The following is an 18,989-nucleotide window of genomic DNA, read 5'->3' on the forward strand; positions in this document are numbered from 1 at the left end:
ATTTTGAGAATGACATTGAAGGGCGGCAGAATGTGCCATCCTAAAATATGCCACTTTGGCATAGGGAGTATTTTGAGCTAAAGGCACTTAAAAAAAAAACAGCAGGTGCAAGAAGGGCCATCTGTCCCCCGCACCCCTCACACACGCTTCACTACTTTTCTTCCCAAACACTGGAGACAAAACTCCCATGTGAAATGCACCCCCCCCTGCACCAGGAGGAGAGAAACATTCTTATCACCAGAGATGGGGAGTCCAGGCCAAGAGAATTCTGTACAAACAGACTTTGTTAAAAAACTCTTCTCTTCCTTTGGTCTCCCCACATATCTTAGTTACTTTTGCGCAACTGCCTCTTTGTTCAGCCTTGTATATAAATAAGCACGTGGCTTTTGCCACTTCTTTGGGTCTTCGCTTTCCAGTGGGGGCTCTGTGTACGTGTAAAAATCTGTGCTTTTCTCCTGTATGTTGATCCTTCTTATGTCAATTTAATTCCCAGGCCAGTCAGGGATCCTAAGAGGACACAGGCGACGTTCTGCCTGCCCTACAATATGAAATGACAAATCCCAAACTGTCCAGACACTTCTAGTGCACTGTGGGGACTTAACAACCGTCGGTTCCCATCCTTTCTGGTTAATTGCAGCGGCTCCCTCCTACGACGGAATGCAGGTGACAGGGACTCACTAATGCATCCACAAGTGGCAATGAAGATGCAGGAAGGAGAGGGAGGTTTCGTTTATGTTGTTTGTTCTTGCAAAACTGACATTCCTGGCTTTTAAAGTCATCATTTCCTACATGTAACTACTGAACTGGCTTCATCACAAACCTCTGATATCCACTCTCTCTTATAGGTCTAAGAAACCAGAGGCAGCACAGATAAACCTCCAGATGGCGCCGATGGCTTTTCTGAGACATGTTCACAATGAGCAAAATGACAAGACCTTCTTCTCCCCTCATCTGCCTTGATTCAAAGGTGCTAATGAGGAGCAACCTTGCCCTGGAATTTTGCTGAAGATAAAATATAACCTGTGGAGAGCGCTGAGACAGGCTTTTTCTTGCGGTTGTAACGGAGTGTACTTAAGCAGCACCAGATAGTTCTTGAGTTAAATAGGTCACCAGATAGAGGCTGGTGATATTTTTCATGTTCAAAAACGTTTGTGGTAATCACGTTTGATGTGATGCGAGTAGACCACAAATAGGATAACCAGCACTGGGGTATTCTCACATCAGATTAACAATTTAAGAAGCCACACAGAATCAGCCATGAGGCACGCAGATTGAGTTCCTTCCGCTACCAAAGGCTCCCCACCCAGTCCGATCTATCGGAGCTTTTCCTGAAGCCTGAATTATCAGGCAAGTCCCAGTGCGGAGCCCGTCCTTCTTCCCTAGGAAACCAGAATTCCAGGCCATCGTCGATGTGCTTCTCCTTCTCCTTTTGTCTTTTTCCACATCCCCCTCCTTTCTGCCCTTCTACTAGCCCAGATGAAGGCTGCAAGACTTGAACACCATTCAGAAATGAGTTTCTATTGGCCTGAAAAAGAGGGCATAAGAACTTAAAGGTAACTAACCATTTGTCTCAGTACATTTTGTGCTTCTATAACAGAACACCCAAGACCGGATAACTTATGATGCACAGAAACTGTGGATGTGCAGCTGGGGCTGAGGAACCCCAGAGGCGGCTGAGCCCTGGTAGGTGGAGAGGTGTCCCTGTGCAGAGTGGGCAGCAGCTGGGACCGAGCACCACTTCGAAGCGCTGGAAGACCTGGTCTGACCTGTAGTCAGATGGTCACCTGGCCTGTTACAGTGATCAGACTCAGCAGGGTGGCCAGGATGAGGCCCACATGCCAGAGGACCACGTCAACATCCACAGGGGCACGAAGGCTGGGATATTTGGCCTCCAGGCGGGAAGGCAAAAGAATGCACGCTGCAGATTCCTATGAGGTGGGAAAACCATCGATCTTTGTGCAGAAAGCATAGGTGATTGTTTGGCCTGGAAACCAAGTTTACACAAGAAGAAGTTAGAAAACAGAGTATCCCTTATCCCACCTCCAACCACTACTAAGAAAACATAAATGGATAAGTTGTCTAAATCTATAATATAATGTTCAATAACTAAAAAGGGGGAGAAAAGAAAGCAGCACAGATAAGACGTATTTCTCAACTTCACTGTTTTAAAATTTATTTTAACAAATGGAGTTTAGCGTGTGGTTTTGTGAAGTGCTGCAGTAACTTTGCGTTTACAATCCAGTTTACATTGCTAATGGTAAGACTTTACTGTGATAGAACCAGTCAGAATCCATACAGCTAACCCTGCAAGAGAGCCCTGGGAAAGTCTGGCGAAGAGGCTAGCTGCCAGATACTACTAAAAAGTGAGAACACACAAATCCCTTTTTGCTTCATCTTGAGCAAACATATCACTTTGTTACTTATCATCAATTTTTATCCTCAAAACAAAAAACTGTAGAACTCCTAAAATACCCAGAAGCTTTCCACATATTAAGAATCACCAACAGGTCAACGAATATTTACACCTAATTAACTATACTTTGCCATATTAATACATCTTGTTGATATCTGTAGCTTTTCAAAAATTTAGCGTTATTACCTTAAAACATACAAATACAATACCCCCACCTAGTGGATAAGAGAAAAATGTGTGACTTATTTCACTGGTGAACAATATCATCATAAATAAGGAATTAAAACTACAATTAACTTTTTACAAGTTTATTCTGTTTTGTCACCCTGAAAATATAACCCCCCAAAGAAGCAACCTACAAAACAGTGCACGCTGCTCCCCTTAAAGGAACGGACAGGCAACATACATCACGAAACATTCTTTGGGATCATGTATAAATGTTACTCTGAATCTCATTTGTTGTCATCAATTTCTTTAGCATTTCTGTGCTCTGGGGGATATTCTGGAAAAAGAGAAAAAAGTGAAGAATACAGTGAGAACAAGAATTCAGGTAGAGGCAACGTACACGCCCCAACCCCCACCTCTCGAGACTTAAAGAAGACAGCACCAATGGGACAAGCACAGCCTTTCCTTTCCTCTTCCAAACAAAAAGCCAACGAGGTAACATGTGACAGTGTGCCTGGCCCTTGCCCAAAACCCTCTGGCGGCACCCCCTGGCCTCTGAAGGAAGTCTACGCTCTAACCCAGCTCATCGTCCCCATGTGATCTCTTCCTCCCTTCTCCATCTACCACACTCCTCACCACTCTCCTCAAACTTCCCACTCTGTGCTCACTGCTTCCCTCTCCACATCTAAGATTCGTCCATCTTCCAAACCTAGCTAAACTGCCACTTTCTCTGAGAAGCGACTCCTTAAGTTAACCTCTTGCTCCCCTTGGTGTCAGGCAGCTCGGTGCTCTTTTCACTGTGCCCGGGCACTGCGACCACCTGTACCACCTCCCAGCCGGGGCGCTGACTCAGCTCTGGGCGCCCCACAGTAAAACCCTGTAGGACACGCACTCAAGGTTATTCCACGCTGCTGAACAAACAAATGGACACAATCAATGAACTAACACAGGATAATGGATTTGGTCATTAAGAAAACAGTATTTTACATCTCTCCCTCCCACAAATCATCTTCAAAGCAAGACATGAAAACAGTAAAAATGTTATTTAAATTTCCCCTTCAAAGGATATTCATAAAAGCTGAAAGTTTCCTTAAACCCTGTATGACAGGTGATTCACCATTCTCAGAGTAAGTCTGAAGGTTTACGAAGCACCTGTGTGCTGAGCGCAGCCCTAGAGCAGTGAACAAGGCAGCCCCAGCGCTGCCTTCAGGGCACTGGCCGCTAAATTAAGCGGGATGAGCCCATTAGCTAACTACATAAGCAAACAAAACTATCAGTTTGTACTATGAAAGGGATGCTAAGAAAAAAATAACTCAACGTGCCAGAAAGATTATCCGTGACTCTAGCTAATTTGAAAGATATGCCTAAAGTATACTAAATTCGAGAGTTTTACAGTTTTACTCTTCATTAATTAAACAAATAGTTACTGAGGGCCTTCTTCTACACGCCAGGTATGTGGTGAACCTGGGATATGAAAATGAAAAAACATGGTCCATTACCAAAAGGAGCTGAAAATCTCCTTAAATTAGTTAGGAAACTAATTTATGAGACCTGTGAAGTAAGCTAACTCCTACAAAACTTATAAAAGTCTTCTTAACACTAATGGTCATTCCAGAATAAAACAGGGATGTTATAACCTTTTTCCTTTAAAGAGGCAGTCCTAGAGGCAGGCGGATTGTTTGAGCTCAGGAGTTCGAGACCAGCCTGAGCAAGAGCGAGACCCCCGTCTCTACTATAAATAGAAATAAATTATATGGACAGCTAAAAATACATATATAGAAAAAATTAGCCGGGCATGGTGGCACACGCCTGTAGTCCCAGCTACTTGGGAGGCTGAGGCAGTAGGATTGCTTGAGCCCAAGACTTTGAGGTTGCTCTGAGCTAGGCTGATGCCACGGCACTCACTCTAGCCCGGGCAACAGAGTGAGACTCTGTCTCAAAAAAAAAAAAAAAAGAAGCAGTCCTTAAACTGGGGACTGTGGACTTTCAGAAAATCTTAGAAAAAGTAGGTGAGTCCTTAAAACTACCTGAAATTACAGGCATAATTTTTTGTGGATGTGTTCTAATTTTTCTAGAAAACAAGCCCACAGATATAAACTAAGGGTAGGAAACAGGTTCATTATACAATTCTCTTATCGGCCCATTTCTAGTCCTCTGCAAACTTAGGTAAATAAATGTTATAATTTCATCCATACTATACTCAAAAATGCCTTTTCGAAAATTATAACCTTCCAAATTAGGTACAGAAACTTCTTGAACAGTAAAACCATCTGTCCACACAGACATCTGAGATTTAATTGTACTACATTAATCTCTAAACAAGAACAAAATATTTGTCAAGTTATGGAAGTATACGTGGAAGAGACATCACAATCAAATTCAAACTGCCAGATTAGGAAGCTTTACTTTGAGAAAAAAGGATCTTCAAGTGTTGCTTACGGTTTAATTTGACACCATACATTTACGTTTGTTATTAGGTTCATTACAATAACTCAGCTAGTAATTTAAATGAGTTAAAACCTTACCTTAACCAAACCTTTGAAGGTTCTGGAAGAAAGTATAGGCTTAAAAGCTTCAACTGTAATTAGGTCTAATTTCATCACATCAGTGTAACACAAGTACAGGACTGCAGGGATCTTCCATACTTGGCAGTAACTCAGAACTACGGATATACAAGAAAAAATACTTAAGTTTTCTATTACATGATTTCTAAATTAAATACCTTTAGATAATAAAGGCTGCTTTTAAAGTAGTCATCTGTTGCCTCTTTTAATCGACGAGGCATTTACTACCATTTTGAACCAATGATAATGTATATTTCCTTTCAGAGCCAACTTATTTTCCTAATAATCTCTTGTTTTTGCAAACATTATATTTTGCATATCCTGAACATAATGTGGAGACAATTTTAAGTAGCTGAAAGATTAAAATTTCACTGACGACAATAAACATACTAAATATATGCAAATAACAAATAAATACATAATGCATAATGTAAAATATTTAACCAGTTCTCACTCTAGTAAACTTAACATTAAAGGTAAGAAAAAAGTGTTAATATAACACAGTAACACTCAAAAATAAATGCCAATCTATTTTTCACATGATGGTAGGATAAAATTAGTGACAGTAATTAAAAAAATTTAACCAATTATCAATATTCAATATTCAGAACTTTCTATTTTGATGATTAAAACATATTTTACCAACTTTTCACATATCAACAATTTACATCTAACGTTGACTTGCATTTTTAGTTATCAAAGACCAAAAACAAACAGTGCAACTCTGAAGCATGACAGTTAAGCAACCTGAGCTGCTCATAAGACAATTGTGTGCCTGGAAAATTTTAAAACTCAAATCAAACACACTGTACTTGCAGCTACAGACATTGAGGATTAACAGCAATATACTGGTATCAATCATCATTAACAAACTACCAAAAGAGATCAAAAAGATCTCTGATAGTGAAAGTAATAAGTATCAATAAAGCGATAACAAGATATAATGTAAATGTTATGAATTTTAATACCACCTGCTGCAGGAAGATCATGTACGATATTTGGCTGTTCTAGCAGTGAACAACATACAGGGTCTCTGAAATTTTGTGTTTTTAGGGCTTTCAGGAAAGGAGAAGGAAGGCTGCCAGTAGATTCTGAGGTTTTATACTCGGTAACATGGCGAGACGTGAGAATAGTTATCTGCATGTTCTTCCTTGGACAAGAGCCAAAAACCTAACACAAAATTGATTTCAAATTAAAAAAACATATAGTTTTGTTACACAATGGAAATATTCCCCTAGTTACCCACCTAACACCACAGACAATAAGAGTATATGCTGCAGGGCTGGGAGTGTAAAACACAACACAACCTTTGCTGCCCTGACCTGGGTTTGACCTCGGCCCTGCTTTCTCGTTGGGTGACCTTCCCCAAGTCTGGGAACTAAGATCAGCACCATCTACTTCAGGGGCCTGTGATGGGAGGTAAATGAAATCACAAGAGCACCAGAGCAGTGACTACAGGACTAGTGTCCAGAGGAAATGAGTCACCCGGACACACCCACATCCATTTCCTCTCCCACGCACCAAAGACACCTGAAAAATGATTCCTATGAAACTCACTTTTTGAGTTACTATAATTGTATGCAAGTTTCAATTACTCTAGACCTCAATGTCCTCTTCTATGACTTGAAGACTCTGGATGTGATAGATTTCCAAGAACCCTTTTACCTTTTAATAAAATCTAAGGGGATGTCAACAAAGAAAGCAGCTATTTTTTAAAGAAAAAAAAGAGTAGATTTTAGATTACTGCACCTTGTTTGAAAATATTTCATGAAGACAGGAAAATGGCTATTTTGCATCACAATAGAGCTAAGATTTTATATTAAGTACCATAAGTGATTTGTAAAACTAATTTCATTATATCACAACTTTGTAAATAAATACAAAACGATTAACCCTATATACGTTTGTTACCAGGTATATATCATTTAAGAAATATAACATTACTCACAAAACCTATTTTTCTCCTTATAAAACTTATAGTTTGAATCCACAATACTTGAGAACTCTGTTAGATTGTGTGTAATTATCAGGATTGTGTGGCTGACATGACAGAAACAGCAGGGGGACCCAAAGAGTACCCCTAAGGGAAAAAATGCTGATTAAAAATTTTGTTTTGGAAATGCATAATTTTACATATTTTCAAGTGTAGAATATATGTTTGTTTGTTCCATAGTACAAAAATGTTTTTGACATCAATAGTCATGCTTCATAAATTAAAAACACAACAGCAACTTCCAAACCATCTTAGAGCAGACCCGCTCACCAAAAAATTACAGATACCGTGAATATAAAATCATGTATATGAGATGGTTTACAGATCTTCTTAAACAACTCATTTAATGAAATGCATTTAATAACTTTTAGTAAATGTTTCTAAGTGTGCCAACTTGTTTAAAATAGGTATATACCAAATTTCTTATTTCTAATACCTATTTAAAAATATAGCTATGATTTGATTTATAATGAGATGCTACTAAGAAGCAAATGAGGCTTCAAGGGTCTGTTTCATTTAAAAATAATATGCAACTGCCTAAATTATTATTTTTCTCTAAAGTTCCCAGTCGATTTTTTTTTTTTTTTTTTTTGAGATAGAGTCTCACTCTGTTGCCCAGGCTAGAGTGCCGTGGCGTCAGCGTAGTTCACAAGCAACCTCACACTTCTGGGCTCAAGCAATCCTTCTGCCTCAGCCTCCCTAGTAACTGGGACTACAGGCATGCGCCACCATGCCCGGCTAATTTTTTTCTATATATTTTTAGCTGTCCATATAATTTCTATTTTTTTTTTTAGTAGAGATAGGGTCTCGCTCTTGCTCAGGCTGGTCTTGAACTTCTGACCTCGAGCGATCCTCCCGCCTCGGCCTCCCAGAGTGGTAGGATTATAGGTGTGAGCCATCGTGCCCGGCCCCTAGTCGATTTAAATTCTTCACTCAAAAATTTGTTTCACTGGGCACATACTATGTGCACAATTTCCCCCCAAAATGAAGACTCAATCTATTCATGCCTAATGCTAATAAAAATGAATGTGATATTTTGGAGCCTGGAGCGAGCAGCACACCTGTGCCACGCCTCCTCTCCCTGTGGGTCTGCCCACTGCATCGTCATTCATCGCTGTGGGTCTTTACCCTTGACTGTGACATTGTTCCATTTCACATGAGAAGCTTGTATGTCTTTCAAACAAAATAGTAAAGTGAGTGGGAAGAATCCAACTGTGTTTCATATGTCTATGACCTACAACCTTTAGCACAATGCTGATTCTATTTGTTAGGTTGATCATATTAAGTAAGTTCTTTTATTCTTTAATTCCATAACAAACTCCTACAATGGTTTTAAGAAAAAAAAATTCCTTTCCCACATCAATGTTTGACTACATAGGTTTAAGTGAAAAGATACTGAACCCTTAAAAAAACACAAATCCTGTAGTCTAACCATTCACAGGTGTTCATTTCTTACCTTTTCCAGCCACTGATACTGTTGATCTTCAGCAACGTAGCAACTGCACTGACAAAGGAAAACCTGAAAAGTCAAATTCCAAATGTTTGTCAAGTCAAATAAACTTTATAGACACTCTAAAGTGTCAGCATACATGTATCATGTGAATTCTAATATAATACTTACACAATATAAAATATTACGCAATACTTATTTTCCTGACCTTTGTATTTCTTTTTAAAATTTAAAAGTCAAACCACTACTGGCAATTAGAATAAAGTGCACATAGACAGAGCAACCAAGAGACTCAGCATATGAGGTCCTGAGGTATACTACCAGTAGATACTATATAAGTGATGCTTAAATTACTACTTTTCAAACATACAAGTTCTACCTACTGAAGGATTGGATTTTAGATGATAGAACACACAAAAAGCCTCCGTAGGGGACAGATGTATAGTGTCTGTTGTTCTACACCATTCATTCCAGAGTTTAGCACAACCAACTTCTTCCCAGACTCCAGAATTCATAACAAATGATGACAAAAATGCTGTGAAAAAAAAATTCATTATTAAGTTAGTGTTTGGCTCTATAAGCTGCATTTTCTATTCAATAAAAAGTAAACTCAAGTTACTCTAGTATTTTTAAGCTAAAAGTGCCGTTCAAGACCCTCTACCTAATGCCACCTTTTGCAGAAAAAGAAACTGAGGCCCTCAAGAAGTAAAACAGTACTAGAGCCAGGAACTGAGAAGACAGGTTTGTAGACAGACTTTTTACTATACTCTCACAGTGTAACACTCTTCTAGAAAATTTTAGGCCAGTATAACTTTACAAAAATGAGTCAGTAATTATTTACCATGTACTTACTATGTTCTACAAGCATTAGGGGTATCTTAATAGAGCAATATGCTTAACTGGGATTTCCCAATGCTCTCCTAAGAGCTTGTGAATCCCCTAAAAATATAAAAGTCTATGCGTGTACTCGTGCATGTACATTGTTCTCGCTGAATTCTATATACTGTTTTAACTTTAACTCACCAAGTGAATTAATATATGCAAAGACTTCAGAACTTAAGTGCTCAAAAATGTTGGCAATTATTGTTATCTTTATTATTTTTAGAGTGCTCATTATGTTCTCAAAGAAGTCTATTAACTCACAAACATCTAAGTAAACCTGGATACCTCAACACACTAAAAACAGTTATTTTGAGTTGCAAGTTTCTGAAACCAAGAACATTTTCCTTAAATCTTATTTTTTAAGCTTATTAAAAAGATGGTATAACATGATCAGGAGATATATTTTACTCAGAAACAAAATTATTCTACTGTGACTTTTTTATTGGTTTTTTTTTTTTTTTGGCCTCTGAATCGTAGTTTTTTTTTTCCCAAAGTATTACAAGGATACAAATATTTTTGGTTACATGGATCACTTTTATAATGCTTGAGTCCTGGTTATAAGTGTGCCTATCACCCAGATAGTGTTCACTGTACCCATTAGGTAGGTTTTTGCCCATCTCCTCCTCCCCCCTGGTTTGTAACTTCTTTTTCAAAGTAATGAACGCTTGAAATATTTTATGATGAAAGGAAATAATAACTTCATATTTTGTTCTTTCAACAAAATGTCTAGTCTTCTGCATCTTCACTTACCTACTGCATTATTTCCTATAGCAATTATAAACTTGGAGCAAGGATATTTTTCTAGCAGAGAAACTTCCAAAGATGTTTTCGTTTGTCTTCGAAGGAGCCGCACCTCCCTAACACAAGAAACAAGATGAAACTAAAGCAACTTAGATATAATTAGTATCATATTATGACACAAGGGCCCTATGTGTATGATTCTGTAATAGGTAAAACACCCACTTTAATTTTATGAAGAACATAATTACGATCCTTAAAAAAATGGATTCAGACGATAACCAATAGATAAAACTATTGCATGTTAAATGAAATTAGACATCTCATTTCATTTAGAGCAGCCCCCCTCCTCTTTTATCCCTGCTGACAGACTGGTTGTCCTGTCCTGTGTCCCACTCTGGATTTGCGTGATAGCTTCCTTGTGGTGTCATTTAACATGTGTCCATCATCTGCATTTCCTGTAAAAGAATGTTCATTTTGGAGGCTTGGTCAGATTCACATTCAGTATTTTGTCAGCAAGAATGCTTTGAACTGGTACGTTCTGTTTCTCATTGCATTTCATGCCCAGTGGGATGCTAAGAGTGACTGATCAGCAGGTCAGGTGACAGTTCCCCATGAACTCTGTACGCAAGCTGAAGCCAAGACTACGGACATGCTAAACGCAGCCTTAGAAGCAGTATCTTTAAAGGACAAATCTGAAGCCAATTCCCCCACAACGGCTTCAGACTCACGATCCCACCGAAACACTGGCGCGGGGGGGCGAGCACCGCGCACACCGAACACACCTAGGGGTGGCGCCGACGCCTTGAGGATGCGCGGAGAGCCGGGGCGGGCGGGCATCCGCGTCGCGTGCGGTGTCCCGGGCGGGGCCGCGGAGGGCCGCTCGGGGCTCGCGCTGCGAAGGCCGCGCAGCTTCCTCGGCCACGGGCTCCGTCGGGGCCGCGGGGCCCACGCGCTTTGCTCCAGCGGGAGGCCGGGCGCCGGGGGCCGGTCAGGCCCGAGCACGCCGCCGGCGGCTTGCCGCCTCCAGGTGCCTCACCTCTTCCGAGCCAGCTGCCGGCGGACCTCCCTGTCCTCGGGTGTCTCCCGCCTCCCCTCCTCCTCTTCGTCCTCGTCCTCCGTCCCGGCTCGGCACGGCGCCTTCACCACCTCTCCGAAAAACGTGGCCGCCATAGCCGCGCCCGGCCCCGCCCGCCCCAACTGCGGCGCCAAGGAACTGCGCACGCGCCCTGGGCGGGGCCTCGCGCCCCGCCCCCCGCACGACCACGCCCCCCGCACGGCCGGAGCGCGCCGCCGAACTCCGGCCCCATCCCTGCACCTCGCCGGACTTATGCGGCCGCGGAATCAATCCCAGCGCGTTTTCTTCCGCTGTGTGAGCCCCGCGGGGAGAGCGAGACACGCGAGGACTGCAGGCTAGAAGGGCAGGAAGCGAGCTGGAGGGCGGGCCCTGTGGGAGCCGGGCGGGGCCTCCTGTCCCTGCAGGTAACTGACCCCGGGGCGCGGAGGGACTCGGGCGCGTTCTCCCGCAATCTGGAGCGCTACAAACCGCAAGCCTTCCCCGCCTTCTCTCCGTTTCCCTTTTCTTTCTCCTTTAGGAGTGACGGGGTGAACTCTGCACTTAAGCACCTTCAAACATCGATGGCCCAGGTAGGTGGCGGCCCTGGGGCAGTGCTGAGGGCTCACAGGCCGATGAAGGCGAACGGCTGCACCTGGCACCCCGCGGCCCTGCGCCGGTGTAGGGTCCAGGCGAGTCCTGGGGACAGTGGACACAGCGCGGATGGAAGGGGGCAGAAGAAATACAATGCTTCGTGGTGGTATAAAACTGAGACCTTTACTCTGGCAATAGGAATTCACATTTCAAAAGCTGATGATTGTCAAGCTGATCTAAAAAACATTTTTATGAGAATGTAAAAATAGTTTGCTCTTTTTTAAACTTGGTCATCTGTAATACAAAAAAGTTTTTAAATAGGCTTTCATTAATAAGTATGTGATTGTTTCTTAATTGGTTTTCTTTAAAATGTGTTGGAAGACAGAGTTCAAGGAGCACTATCCCAAGCAAGAGAAAAAGGGGAAAACTACCATAACTTAACTGAAAATGAAAATAACCAGTACTGCAACGAGAAAAGAAAAGAGTTTCCTATTTAGCTGTGCTGAAATACATAGCATTGCCTGCATTTTGGGACCTTGTCAGTAGTCACAAAGGTAAATTTTACTACGGGGTCAGAGGGAGCCTCTTCAGATTTGGAAAAAAAAAAAAAACCTCAAAGTTGCTAGAAACATCTTGTTTTAAGATGTGGAGAAATAATGATCCACCAAATCACTTACATAAAATCAGTATTTAGCAATTTTACACATCTATTGCAAAAAAAAATTTGGGTTTGGATTTTGAAGCAAAATGTGAACATTTAAGAATAAACAAATTAAGACCAAATTGCTAGCCAGTAAGAGCTTAGAAAACTTTGGGTATCCTTAATGAGACAGAATATACAAGATTAACAATACGGTATTTTAAAACTACATTAGGACTCCCGGGTTAATTGGTCTAATATAATAACTGAATTGCAGAATAAAAAGGTTGTTTGGGCACCATTTGTCTTAGTCCTTTTGTTAAATAATTTGTCATTTTTACCAGTAAGATCTTCAATTTGATTTCACAGTTCCATTATGAAGAAATATTTTCCGCAAAGCTGAGTAAAATTATAGTAAATAGTAGGTAATGATAATACATTTGGCCATGATTTAAATTCTGCATACATTTCAGAGAGAACAGTTTTACAAGAATGTTAAATTTTAAACAAATGCTTATTTCATGCAGTTACAATAAATTTAGGCCAGGCACTTAGAAAAATAAAGGCAAACATATGTTCAAATTAAATACTACGCCAGAAAAGGGATTCCATTATGAAAAACTGATGATACAATCACAAATACTAACAGAAATTAACCCCACCACAGTGAATTATAAATTCAAAACTTAAATTCTTTCATTACACTGAAATTGCCAAAAAACTTTGCATAAAATAGTTTTCACTGAAACTTAAATATTTTCACTTTATGGTATCTGTTGATATAACATACCCAACAAGAAATTTCTATTGTAAATTGAGTGTAAATTTAGAACTGGAAATAAGTTTTTAAGCATTAGAACTCAAAAATCAAACCCCATGCACCTAAAAGTAATAGTTTATTAGGAATTCTTCCCTTTCTCACCTGTACTAGTAACACAAGATACTGGGGAGCAGTATTTCAGAGGGAAGTATAGTACAATGAGAGCAAAGGACACAGACTCTGTAGGTTAGAATATTTTGGCTTATGCTAAAAAAAAAAAAAAAAAAGAAAGAAAGAAAAAAATCCACACAAATAAAGCCTTTTTTAAAACAGACATGCAGCCACACACAAATTTCTCAAGTAATCTAGACACTTGGTCCATCTGTATAACCAAAAAATATGCATTAGGCTTAATAAAAAAGGAATAGAAACCTTTAGGTTTCTATAGTTTACTTTTTCAGATTTATACATGCAAATCATATAATATTCACAGATTTTAAATGGGAAAACAACTTCTATTTTTTCCAATAACACGTTACTATGTTATAAAGATTTGACAGTACATTCATTTAATCTGGTAATCTTAATTTCAACACATACCTATTAACAAATTAAACCCCATTGCAAATAAATTCTTTATTGTACCATGACCAGACTTTCTGATCCTAGCAAAGGCCACAATGAAATGGACCAGACATGCTGCCATTAAAGTATGTTGGGATGAGACTGCAGTAAATTTGCTCATAGTGTTCAGGTTCTAACTTTTAAGGTGCTATAGAGAAATGAGAGGATTTCACTGTATCATTTAAAAATACGGCTGTTTTGATCTTAAGTTATACTTTCTATTTTCTAAGACCTGCCTCTTAATGAGGCACATTTTGGCATTTCTGCAAATGCTGCTACGTAAAAGTAGAAATAAGGAAAAGCTGTCACATTCATCTTTCATAGAAAAATATATATTCCCTGAATTAGTCATATCAAGTGGTCATCATTCAGTATGAATTCCAGTATTATAAACAAAATAAGACATTAATGGACTTTCTCTAATTGTCTATTTCCAACATTCTTACTTCAGAACTCAATAATCAACATCCCCATCCTTGAATCCCCTGGTCCTTCTAGTTAGTTTAAATTGGTTTTGACCTTTGGGATGTGAATTATAAGGACTGGATCTGGAGCAAAGTTTTTGCTTCACTCAAAAGTCAAATAGGCTCACTACACTTCCTTTGAAAATAAGCCTAATTTTTTTTCCTTCTAATTTCAGTAATGACACCATAATCATGATAGTAAATTTTTATATGCTAATGGAGAACCCTTAAAATTAGCATCAGGTTGAGATTTTGACATTTTTTCAGTCCTTGGCGTTTTTCCTACATACCCTGTACACTTCCCATTATTTTCTTCCTCTAAGGAATCAAGAGATTTCTTCAAGGCCCTTGCTTTCTGGAAAGAAACCGTAATCTTATAGCAAGCCATGTGTCCTTTCTTTCCACCTCTCCACTACAGGCTCCACAATCTATTTCCTCCTCAGAATTCCCTGTAGTGTGCTGTCTGTACAAGAGCTGATGGGGAGGAAGCCTTCCTCCTACTTTGACCCACTGGATTATGGCTTTTAGAAAATTCCTTGAAAGATGCCAATAAGGAATTGACTTTAGAGCTAGGAGCAGAATGCAACTGCCAGTTTACTTGTGGCCCAATTGTTTTCAGACACCACTTCTACATTCTCATAGTCACTATTGTGCTTTTTCTTTCCAGGATCTGAACCGCCTAAAAAAAAGCATTTTGGTATTAATATCTTCTAGCTCTTTTTCACTTTCAGAATTTACAGTTGTATCATCCTCTTTATAAACATTCAGTAATTTTTTCTTAGCCGCAGCAGAAGCATTTCGATGGGGCAGTTTTCTGCTACTCTTCCTAATCCAGACATTTTCTGGTCCTGAAATCGTTTCTTTTAGATTACTCATTATCTTTATTTTATTTGCAGCAATAGTAGCACATCTGCGGGGAACTCTCTCAGGTACCATTTTTGCTTTCAGAGTTTCACTAGGCATTTGCACTGCATCCTTCTCATTATGCATACATGTTCTCATTTTTGTATTGGGTTCTCTGTCTCTAGGAACAGATTCTGAAAAATGAGTGAAAGTTCATGTAAATGCAAAAATCTTGTAACACAAGATTTTACTACTACTTACATTCCTCAATAACACTCATTCCTCAATTTTAAAACACTGCTAAATTAAAAAACATAAGTGATAATACTAAAGCTTTTTGACATTGATATAACCTTACATTTCCTTATCTACAGTCTATAATGATAACTGTCACTCAAAACAGCAGATTTATTAAAATGGGATTAAAAATTCCTTCAGCATCGTAAAACCACTCATCTAAAACCACTTTAAAATCCAAATTTTTAAAATAGAACCATATATGCTTTAAATTTTTGGTATCATTTCTAACCCTCTAACTACTTTAAAATATTTAATAGAAGTTCTGAAATAATTTCTTTAGAAACTAAACATGAAGAAAATGCTACCATGACTGATGACACAGCATCAGCTCTGGTTTCAAAAGATCCTTAAGGTTTTAATTCTAAGACCAGTATTTCCTTTATTCCAAAAATTGGTAATTTGTAGACAAAAAGAATGTGTAAGTTTGTTTTATATAACTGAAATGTGACATTAATCTTAGATTCATTGCTTCGAATATTACAGCATTTTTATAATTATTAAATCTTTACTGTTATTCAGATATTTTCTGACCTAGCTATGTGCCACACACAGGATTAGGATAAAGATTCTAAAAATAATTATACCCATATACATATAGTTGCTTTAAGGAGCTAAAAAATAGAGTGCTAGGAGAATATGTACTGGAAACCTAACCTAGCAGCCTAAGGGATCAAGGCAGGCTTCCTTGGAGGAAGTGTTATTTTAGAGCTAAAAATTGTGAAGGGATTTGCCAGCCAACAGGCAGAACAAAAAGCACTCTGGAGAGGTTAAGTCCTTCACGCAGACTGAGGCAGTTTTCAGAGGGTGGCTTGAGAGCACACTGGAGTTGTGCAGAGGAACCACATGATGCCAGACCTACTACTCCAAGTTTACCAAACTTAGGAGAGCTCAGATATTTTTATGTTTGCCAATGTCTCAAAGCCAGATTTTCAAATCGCACAAACAGGTCTAATTAGTACTCTTCTAGAACAGAAGTGGCATTTCTTGTATGCATCTGAAGTTCACTAGACCCTGAACTTCAGGTATTATCTGTTGACAAGCTAGTCTTGCAGCCATGAAGAGCCAAATTATCTAAAACTGCTTTGGTACACAATAGTCTTCACGAGGCAGTGTTAAGATTCCACCTGAAGTTTCTAGGCATTTTTCAGTCAATAAAGACAGGTTGTAGATCACTAAAATAACCACAGGTGATGTCTTGCATCCACATTAGACTTCTGAGGACGCCACCATATTCTTTTCTTTACTGCTAAGTATTAGAAAATATGGGCTTCTTTGGTCAGGCACTATCAAGAACAGTTATTCTGTAGCAAAGAACTACCAAGTACCAGCCTTAGTTTTTTCTTTTACAGGGACATTTACCCTTTTGTTACCAAGCTGATGAAAGGGCAAATGAGTACAAGTAAAAACTGTTTCTGTGGACATGTTCATGTAGCCTGAATTACAAGAAGTCCTCTACCATCACCATGAAAGCTCAGATTTTCCCTTAAGTCTGTGAAATTGAGCTTTCTCTAAGTTCAAGAAGAGCTCTCCCCACAATAGGTTAGGAAATACTACACTCAGAGCAACTCCACGACACACCCATCAGTCCTTTTTGCCAGTTAACTTATGTGATTCACATGCTTTTGCAGTGAAATTCTAAGGACACCATGTTTTGTTCAGTGTAAGTCACCAGGCATTGTAAATGGCATTTTAGTAGGCTAAGATGATCATCGTAACATTACTCCCATGCACTATACCCTTCTCACCTCCTTTGGGTGGGCTCTGTGGAAAGAGAAGTGGCTTATAGTGTCTACCACCTCAAAGGCTTTTTTTCTTAGGAATTTAAAAATCATGAACTAGTACCTCCAACAGATCAACTCTATATCCAAATAAATCTTTAACATATTAAATCAACGTTAGGCAAATGCTAGAATATAAATTATTACAAAAGGTAAATGAAACAATTTTAAATATATAACAAAATTAAGGTGAAATTTGTAATTCATTATAGGATGAGAATAAACTATTATCTACTGCCTGCACCATTTGCATGTTGAAAAAACATTAGACAACCCGTTTATCCACAACAACATATCCATCCAGTTGACTCATGTAAATAAAATCCCATTTCAACTAAACATTTGTAACAAAATGATTTAAGTTGAGGCAATTATGGAAGTACCTATACTGACAATCTAGTAATACTAGCTCCAAGACATTATTTGTAATCTAGAATAAAGGAAAAGTTAAGATTCTGCAGAAAAAAACTAAAAATAGGTGTTTAAAAATATTTTTTAAAGGAAATTTGAACTTCAAATAAAGAACTATGCCAGACGGAGAATCTGAAAATTATTTTGTATACAGTGATAAAGCTGATAAAGCTGTATCTCTTAAGTCTTATGCAGTATTAATAAAACAGGAACTTCACAGAATCATAAGAACTGAGGAAGACAGAAGAGTGAATGTGGGGAATTAAAAAAATAACATACTTTTAAGTCAGTGTTAATTTTATTACTGAAAATTGGGTAAATTATAAAGTGCTTTATTCTCCTTGAGAAAAACTACAGTTTTTAGAAATATATACAGGATAATTCAGAGAAGGCAAATGTGTTAGGGTACAAGCTTAAGAACTTTGGAGAATGCTGCTCTAACAATACATTTGTGACAGTGTTATTTAATACTAAGTAGTCAGTACAAACCCACAAATCCTACTTTCCCGATGGTCTTGTGTCAGTCACATGTGTTGGGAAAGTCACTGAATGCTTGCGGCACTGTTGCTTTCCTGTAAATGATTCCTAATTGGGTATGGCAAAAACACATCAGTAGTGTAAGAATTTCCATCTGTAGTAGCACTCCATGACAGTTTACCTGAATGACCACTTTCAATTATAACTCAGGTATCTTTGTGTGTTCTAAAATGGTCTGTGGTGAACAGAAATTTGGATATAGACAGTTATATGATTCAAAACATTAATCTCTAATTTCTACATTTTAAGGATTACTTATATTCCAATTATGGTATTTCATCATACAAAACTGTTTTCCTAAGTCCAAAAACTTCACATCATTACTATAGAAGCATTAAAATTTTTAAATCTGATCTGTATTTTTTAAATTGGAGCATTTAAAGCAAATTTGAGAATGAGAAAATAATGTCTAAAAATGAAAATGTACTACTGTTTCATACTCTTTTGAAGTCTTGACATTATTGGTTGGTGTGGTTGATGGATAAATCAAATCCACATACTGGGTAAACCTTTTAGTTGTAAATTATAACCTCCCTTGAGCAAGCCGTTTATCAGAACTGGTCCAGAGATATATCCTCTCTTCTTTGTCTGCCCTTCATTGAAGGGTACTGAAATGATCCCAAAATTCAGAAAGCAAATAGCATTTATCAATGATAGTCATTCTCTTAAAACATAAATTCCCAAAAGAACCCCATAATCTGAAGTATCTTTAGAGAATGACCATAGAATAAAATGGTTTCTGTAACTCAGCAGGTTTTTAAGTACTTTTCTGTTTTCTA

General features: G+C 38.6%; 2 protein-coding genes across 3 annotated transcripts in view; both read right to left on the minus strand.

The window, feature by feature from the left end:
* Positions 1-2,705: 2,705 nt before the first annotated feature.
* Positions 2,706-11,473, minus strand: PSMG1 (proteasome assembly chaperone 1). 2 transcript variants are annotated; one of them, XM_045540683.1, is made up of 7 exons: positions 11,245-11,473; positions 10,218-10,324; positions 8,969-9,120; positions 8,592-8,654; positions 6,114-6,312; positions 5,104-5,240; positions 2,706-2,915 (listed from the first exon to the last, which is right to left on the minus strand). In XM_045540683.1, exons 1-7 carry the CDS (start codon positions 11,376-11,378, stop codon positions 2,841-2,843), a joined length of 867 nt encoding a protein of 288 aa, XP_045396639.1. In that variant the 5' UTR covers positions 11,379-11,473; the 3' UTR covers positions 2,706-2,840. The 2 variants fall into 2 exon arrangements, with proteins under 2 accessions (XP_045396639.1, XP_045396640.1); XM_045540684.1 differs by lacking the exon at positions 11,245-11,473 and adding an exon at positions 10,991-11,095.
* Positions 11,474-12,014: 541 nt separating this feature from the next.
* Positions 12,015-18,989, minus strand: part of BRWD1 (bromodomain and WD repeat domain containing 1) — a 111,782-nt gene continuing 104,807 nt past the window's right edge. Inside the window, exon 42 of the mRNA XM_045540682.1 lies at positions 12,015-15,378. Within this exon, the coding sequence (XP_045396638.1) occupies positions 14,987-15,378 (392 nt within the window). The 3' untranslated portion in view covers positions 12,015-14,986. The remainder of the gene's footprint in view (positions 15,379-18,989) is intronic.

The sequence above is a fragment of the Lemur catta genome, chromosome 1 (assembly GCF_020740605.2).
Source record: "Lemur catta isolate mLemCat1 chromosome 1, mLemCat1.pri, whole genome shotgun sequence".
NCBI classification, from domain to species: Eukaryota; Metazoa; Chordata; class Mammalia; order Primates; family Lemuridae; genus Lemur; species Lemur catta.

What these genes read in the sequence shown, in the direction of transcription:
- PSMG1 (XM_045540683.1), bottom strand. Translation starts at nt 11,378, where the DNA reads ATGGCGGCCACGTTTTTCGGAGAGGTGGTGAAGGCGCCGTGCCGAGCC. An exon ending in ATCTAAAATCCAATCCTTCA is followed by an intron (nt 8,655 to 8,968) that starts GTAGGTAGAACT and finishes TTGACTTTTCAG; the next exon opens with GTTTTCCTTTGTCAGTGCAG. An exon ending in AGTATCAGTGGCTGGAAAAG is followed by an intron (nt 6,313 to 8,591) that starts GTAAGAAATGAA and finishes ATTTTGTGTTAG; the next exon opens with GTTTTTGGCTCTTGTCCAAG.